Below are 7,896 nucleotides of genomic sequence, written 5' to 3' on the forward strand. Positions count from 1 at the left end.
CCCTGGGCCCGAGCTCCCGGGCTGCGCTGACCGGGCTTGCCCGCCCGGCCCAGGGCGGCCGAGGTCACGGTCGCAGGCCTGGGCGGCGGCCCCTCCTCCCCAACGCCCGGCGGCTCGGCGGCCCCAGCCTGCTCCGGGAGCGGAGTCCCTGCTCGCGTCTCTCGGTGGTGGCGGAGGGGAGGCGGTCATCGGAGGCCGGCCACCTCGGAGGGGACACTGACCCAGAAGGGCTTCTGGCGCCCAGGAGGCTGGCCGGGGCGCACGGAAGGTGCCGCAGGGCACGCTAGGAGCCATGGGCACCCTGGACGGGGCGCGCCCAGGGCCCTGCGAGGCTCCTGCCACGGCTCGGCCAGGCCGGGCTCCGCCACAAGGTTTGACTTGCTGTTCGAAGCAAGGCCCCCGTGGTAAACTTGAGCTGCCACCGGTCAGCCGCGGGCGCCCCAGCTCCCAGCAGAGCCCGCTCCTACCTCGGCCTGACCGTCGCCCCCCACTCTGGCGCCTGCCTCTGCCCCCTCTCGCCTCCACGTTGCTCCAGCCTGCGCCCTGCTTGGTCTTGCTGCCTCTGCCCCTGGCAAGTGGCAAACCACAGCTGGGGGCCAGCGACAGCGGGGGACGCATTTTCCTCCAGCAGCCCTTCCCCCATCCAGGGCACGCTCCTTAGAGGTGCGGAGCCCCGGAGGGGCCAGCCGCCACAGGGGTGTGTGTCCCTCTGAATCCAAGGTGGGGGTTCCCCGCAGAGGAAGGGCCTCTCCAGTTGGGACTGAGACAGGAGGGGAGAGGGGCACAGGCAGGGTTAGGAGCTGGCTGACTGAAGGGCCTCCACCCCCCACCCTTCGAGAAGCCACCTTCACTTCCACCCCCTGGGACCCCTTCCTGGACTTTGCTTCCCGGGCCTGCAGGGGCACCCGAGGCAGAGCTGGAGCCGGCTCTGCCCTGGCCACCTTCTGTGACATCCAGAGGCATGCCCTGAGCCGGCGGGCCCTTTTTAAAAAGATCAAACCTTGAGAGTTAAGTAAATTTAAAGGAAAGATCAGGCCCCCACCCCCAAAATGGAACGTAAGCGTCTTGGTATTAAATCCCAGATGGAAAACCAGCAAAACTCATTTCCCCCACTTTTCATTATTGTGTTATCACTGATGCTGTGGAATTCTGTAGTGTGTTGTTGAGGCTGCGTGGTGTGCTTGCTGCTGACTTCTGAAAGCCGCTTGACATGCCCCAAAGAAATCGTTTCCTGCTTTCTTATTTCTACAATATGGAGAGCGCTCTCCATATTGTAGGTACACACACAGTTCATGATCATAAGGGAACATTTATAAGTGCAAAGCGTTATCTGTAACACGGTGGAAGTGGGTCCTTGCACAGGGCAGTTTGGGTTTATTAAGTTAAATTAAAAGTGAATTATTTTTAAATGACCCACTTACCAGCTTTCCTTCTGCCACCAGATACCCCCAGCTTTTCATTTCATTACAGGTGGAAATGACATTTTTAGGGTCCTCCATTATGGGTCTAAGCCACCTCCTGACATTTTTTAGTAGACAGCTTTTTTTTCCTTACATATTAGGATATTTTTGTTATGAGGTATACAGAGATGAAAAAAAGCTGGTAAAAATACCGGCCTCGCAATTAAATTGACTCTGGATACCGAAGTGAAAATAATCATCTGGTATTAATCAAGTTATGTCTCTGCTTCTTGTTGAGGAAAAATATAGTGACGATTTGCTTTCCTTTTCATCTAAAAAGGACTGTAAAATGTTGAATTGTTCCATAAAAATTTCTACCCTTATGAGACAATTTTTGTTCAATTAATCAAAATGCATATTTTCACACTGGACATCGTTATGTCAGAAAGAAAATTTGCCACGGCCATTCCTGCAGTGTTTTAGGCAACCCTGCAGTAACATGTAACAGCCGATGACCTTGCACACTGCTCAATCTTCAATAATATCATTGTCATTACTATTATTACCCCAAGTGTTATATTGTTGCCAGAATCAATAGGAGCCTACTTCTCCGAATATATTTTATCTCACTTTGTTTTTAACATCTTTGTTAAGAGGCCAATTAATTTCCAACTCATAGCTGCAGTGAAGTTTGCGAATGAGAGGCCTTCCTGACTTTTTTTTAATGGTTTATTTCTCCTTTTGAAAGAAAGAAAAGGAAAATAAATAGCATGTGAAATGAACTTGATGTTTAAAGTGGCCTGAAACAATTCCTAACCTGATTAAAAAAAACACACTCTGATATTCTGATTGCATATCCCTGTCAAACTGATACTTGTCTAACTCCTTTTTTTTTCCAATTGAATTTTGAGACTGATTTTTTTTTTTTTTGGAATTCTACCAGGATAGATAGCTTCACCACCCGTCCACAGTCCCTGGAATTAGAGGAATTTTTCTAAGTGGAATACCAAGGCCTTGATGAGGAAAACATCTTAATATCCTTGTGTGTTTGTTTGTTTTCTTCTAGATTTGTCGGTGTGAATGCGTCTGACATCAACTATGCGGCGGGCCGGTACGACCCTTCCGTGAAGACCCCCTTCGATGTGGGTTTCGAAGGCGTGGGTGAGGTGGTAGCCTTAGGCCTCTCCGCCAGTGCCCACTACGCAGTTGGCCAGGCTGTGGCTTACATTGCACCTGGCTCTTTCGCTGAGTACACAGTGGTGCCCGCCAGAGCCGCGGCCCCCGTGGCCTCTGTGAAGCCCGAGTACGTCACCCTGCCAGTGAGCGGGACCACCGCGTACATCAGCCTGAAAGAGCTCGGAGGGCTGTCAGAAGGGAAGAAAGTTTTGGTGACAGCAGCTGCCGGGGGGACAGGCCAGTTCGCCGTGCAGCTTGCCAAGAAGGCCAAGTGCCACGTCATTGGGACCTGCTCTTCTGATAAAAAGTCCGCTTTCCTGAAATCGATTGGCTGTGATCGCCCCATCAACTATAACTCCAAGCACGTCGGCTCGGTCCTGAAGCAGGAGTACCCCAGCGGCGTGGACCTGGTGTACGAATCAGTGGGCGGAGCCATGTTTGACTTGGCAGTCGATGCCTTGGCCACCAAAGGGCGCTTGGTAGTCATTGGGTTTGTCTCTGGCTACCAGACGCCTACTGGCCTTGCGCCCGTGCAGGCGGGGGCCTTACCAGCCACGCTGCTGAAGAAATCCGCGGGCGTCCAGGGCTTCTTTTTGGACCATTACCTTTCTAAGTATCAGGTGGCCATGGACCACTTGCTTAAGATGTGTGCGGGCGGAGACCTGGTTTGCCAGGTGGACCTCGGAGACCAGTCTGCAGGAGGCAGGTTTGTCGGCCTGGAGTCCGTCTTCCGGGCCGTTGATCATATGTACCTGGGGCAAAACACTGGAAAGATTGTAGTTGACCTGCCTCCCTCTGTCAACAGTAAGCTGTAAACTCAGAACAATGACGAATCAACATCAACGGAGAAAGAAGATGGGCACCTTCTTCCTCTGAAATATGCAAATCAGTTTATTTTTAGTGGGTAACGGGTATCCTATTTCTAAAAAGTAATGTGTTAATAAGTTTCTCTCTCTCTTTCTCTCTCCCTTGAAAATCAGTGCTAATAAAAACTTCCCTCAATGGCTCAAAGGTAAACCTGTTACATTCAATTCTTTGGCCACAGACAGTCTCATTCCAGACTTTACTGTTCCAGGGAATTAAATTAATTCCTGATGCAAGATCTGATCAAATCAGTATGTCTTCAGCTTGATGAGATTTTAAAATCGGTCTTGAGAATAGTTCACAAGTTCTTTACTTTGGGAGAGTTTGGTCTTCCACTAACGAGCAGTTAATAGATAAGAGATACAGTGGAGAGGCAGCCATCTGTTCTCAGAGTCCATCTTCCCAGGAAATGGCCCTTCCTTCCCTATAAATCACCAACTATCTAAATAGAAATTTGGAGGAATTCTCCCAAAACTTTGATTTTTTTTTTTTAGATCATTAAGAAAATGACTGCGTGAACACAGACCTGTTTTTTCAAAGTCTCTGTTATTTAATGCTTTATGCACAACTATCCTGGGAAGATATGTGGGGAATGGGAGGCCTCTCTCTTCCCTCAAGAAGCTAATTAGTGTTGAAAACTGATAAAGACAAAAGCAGATTTTGGAAAGGGGCTCTGCAGAGATGGGGGGGGCACTGTCCCAGGAAAGAAAGGGGGTGCTTCATCTGCGGGGAGGGTCTGCCCAACACCACACCCACCACGAGGGCAGAAGCACCGTCTGGGCACGCCGCCTGAGGTCCAGAACAGCATCCTTCAGACCCCTGCGGTGGGACCCCTCAAAGGGCACCATGCGGAGAAGGGGCTGATGGGATCCGAAAATCAGACTTTTGGGGACACCAGGTGTTCTCTCTCTGATCACGGACACAGAGAATAGTGTGTGTGGCACGGACCACTGTTCCTCTGTTCCCATTTTACTTCTCTGTGTGTTTGTTCTCTGGGGATGCGATGCCCCCGGGGTCCCTCTGCGTGGGGCCGCACGTGAGAGTAATGTCAGGTGCCTTCCCCAGTGAGCCGTGCCAACCGCGCCGATCCGCCTGGCTCCTCGCCTTCCACTCACCGAAGAATGCCACGGTGTTCGTCATGCCGTTGGAAATCCCATAGTGCCTTTCTAATTGGAGGCAAAGCCCACCAGATTATTTTTCAAAGCCTCGGGTTTCAGTGTATCTAACATGCTAAATAAATATGAACGCAATTAAAGATGCCCCGGGAAACTCAGTGACCATATTTAATTTTTCTTTCTTCCCATCTGAGGAGCAAGGAAATCCTAGTGCTGAATAGCTGTTAGTATCTCTTTTACAAGATTTACTCATTTCAGGTACCTAATGTAGCTGCTCGCATGCATGCACAACAATACAATTTATATGGTAAATGGGACCAAATAATGGCTTCACTGAATGTTATGGCTGCACTGAAGGGAAATGTCACGGTAAATAGCTGCCAAATTATGGATCATGCCGAAGTGTCACAACTGCACTAAAGACAAATAGCACCAGAGGCTACTGCTGCTGTGACGCTTCTGAGTTATGAAGAAGGGGAGCAGCCTGATGCAAGCCTCTTGGTGCCCTCATTATAGCAAGGGGTGACTAGTGCAGGGTACAAGGAACGCTGGCCCAACGTGGTGCTCGGTTATTAATCTGTCCCTTTCAGACCAAACAGCTATGGCCAAACGGAAGGAGACTTCACCTCGCTTTTCGATACACAAACACACACAGGGGAGGGGACGGGGTTCATGAATGTATGTGCACGGAAATGACGGGCAATGGGAAAACACTGCAATCAAATCATCCCATCGAAGACTAGTATTACGTTTAACGTGGTAGAAGTTGTTCCCCACGCAGACAGATGGGCGAAGTCTAAGCCATAATGTACTTTCTCCCTTTGTGCAGACTTGAGGAGCAAGGACGCTGTCAGTTCTGTTGCTTCTTAGAAACTGACGTGCGTCCCGGTTTCTTTCATTTTAATGGGAGGGTAATAAAGATGAAAGACCAGCGTTTTAACTGATGGATCCCTGAAGCTACAGAATAGAAATTTATTATGTTTTGAAGGAAAATACTAAATTCAGCTATGTAAAAAAAAAATAATTTTTTTTCAAACACCCAGGTTCAAAATAAAATATAATCTGAAAACCGCATGCTCTCTTCCCCCAAACTAAAAAACTACAGGGCATGCTGTTTTCATTTATTCTTAGAAAACAAGCATGAAAGATTCCACCCATTCAGATAATGCCAAAAATATGTTTAAACTTTTTTTTCTTATTCTTCTGAAAAATGATTTGTAAATTGAGGGTCATAGTTCAGCATCAGTTTCATCTTCTGGGATTATTGTTCAAGACCAGCGTCTAATGGGAGGTGAAATGGTGTGATGTTCTCAACCCCTTTCTCCTGAACTGTGTTACAGATCACAAAAAGTACATCCATAATTCAGGACGATTGTCAGTCTTTGTTTTAGAGACAGGGCCGGGGCCGAATGATCATAGTGGATGAATTACTTCTCGGTTCTCAGGGTGGCCTTCCCTGCACATCAGCCTTGAGGTCTCTGCCTGGGCAGATGGAGTGGTTGGCTGGTAAGTGCGCCTAGAAGCCATTCTTTGCTGTTCCATTGTGACTTCTAAGAAACCAAATGCTGTCCCTTCAAATTTGTTTTGCATGCAAAGGGAAAAAAAAAATACCAACATCGATATTTCGGGTCTCTTTGACAGTGAGTTCTGCGATTGAACGATGTCAGCATCCGAAAAAGAAAGAAATAATAAAATTTTAAAAAGCCCCAGGAACCGGGAATAGTTCACAAAGAAACGACACAGAAATTTTCCTCGATATGCTCTACGCATTGTTATTATATGACTTCATCTGAATGGAGTTTCTCAAGGGTAGGATGGAGTCTCTGTCAATGGCCATTAGTAATACATTCAGTATTTATCTAATGAAAGTGCAGTGACAGGTAGCTGCTGCTTATTAAAATGAAAATCCTACAGTATGTACTTAAGGAACATTCCAGCTAATGAGGATGTAATGTCCTCGGAACAACACAGACCTTCTTTTTGTGTTCGCCACCACAAGATGCTGGAAACTTGACAAATGATATCATTTAAGACACATGCCTGCCGTAGGGACCTGCTTTGCGGCTTCCTGTTTCTGGCTTTTATTTGGGTGACATTTATAATGGCCGCCCGACTTGTAACGGGTCATGTTTTAACCCTTTTATGGAGCTCCCAATTAGCATGAATTTACTGCAATCACGGTTTCCTTTAAAATGGGGCAGGGGGTGTGCAGAACTGAAAATGTTTTTCTTGATCACTTTACCACATGTATGTATGGGATAAATGCCATATTTTAGTCTCATATAAAAACACACCAGCCATGGGCAACTTTCAGGAAAAATACGATAGAAAGAGACCAAGCACAATCGACCGCGGGCGATACTTTGCTGGGGCTTACCGTACGCGGCTTATGGATGTAACCCAGACGTGACGGCCTGGTCTGGCGGGTTCCTAATCACCGTTCTCTCGCCTCTCGCCTCTCCTGTTTTTCAATACCGTTTGTTATTTGTAGCACTTATTTAGAGACGCAAAATGTATCTTTGCAGACCCTGTTTTAGGGTTTGGGATTTGCTGGGGTGTGTGTGAAGGTGAGGTGCTCTGTAACTAATGTTTCAGTGGTGGCCCAGAATCACATATTCTGGACTAGGACTGTATTTCAGAAATCAGATGGGAAGTGCTGGATTCTGATACCACGGATGTGAGCACGGTAAACTTTAAATTCTATTGCTTACTAGACCTTTAGCCGGACGTTATTACAACTTATAAAAAGAGGAGTGTTTGATGTGCGAACCTTATTGCTCTTACCGTGAGCAAATAATAGGACGCTGCCCCCCCCAAAAAAAAGTGCTACACAAAACACGTAAAGGGTATTTTTACCCACGTGTCCAAGTAATTCTTGATAGTAGAGAGTTGATATTCAAAGAAAGTCAGATAAGGTGTGTGCGTGAGGTCCCTTCTCTGGACGGGGTGCTGACGCGCCGCGACCGAGAGACCGAGCTGTGTGAAGACTGTCTCCTCGCGTCTATCCCCAGTGCCTTGGTTTCTGCCAGCGTGGACCTACCCTTCGGGGCTCGCCGACGCTTCTCGGGTGACAGACACCCCCAGGAAGCGTGTCTCGGATCCCCCAAGTGCGGGGTAAGTGCCGCATGGAGTGCCGTTTGGGGGAAGCCCAACATGTGCCTCATATGTCCCAGGAAGCACGGAGCCAGAAGCGCAGAGGTCTTAACAGCCCCCAGAAGGGCACTATCTGACAGCGCCTTTCTGCCAACACGAAATTAAAATAATAATTAAAACACACCCTGCTGACTGACGGTAGCATCCAATACGAAAGACGGATTTGTGCGTAGAGCTCAGAAGAATGT

The 7,896-nt window shown here is 48.1% G+C and overlaps 1 protein-coding gene across 1 annotated transcript; it reads left to right on the top strand.

The window, feature by feature from the left end:
• Positions 1-377: 377 nt before the first annotated feature.
• Positions 378-3,593, top strand: ZADH2 (zinc binding alcohol dehydrogenase domain containing 2; the record flags this gene model as incomplete). The annotated part of the gene is made up of 2 exons (XM_029922513.1): positions 378-697; positions 2,467-3,593. Coding segments are annotated over 2 exons (1,245 nt in total), but the record flags the coding sequence as incomplete, so codon positions are not given.
• Positions 3,594-7,896: the final 4,303 nt, after the last annotated feature.

This window comes from Suricata suricatta, chromosome 14, assembly GCF_006229205.1.
Source record: "Suricata suricatta isolate VVHF042 chromosome 14, meerkat_22Aug2017_6uvM2_HiC, whole genome shotgun sequence".
In the NCBI taxonomy this organism is placed as follows: Eukaryota; Metazoa; Chordata; class Mammalia; order Carnivora; family Herpestidae; genus Suricata; species Suricata suricatta.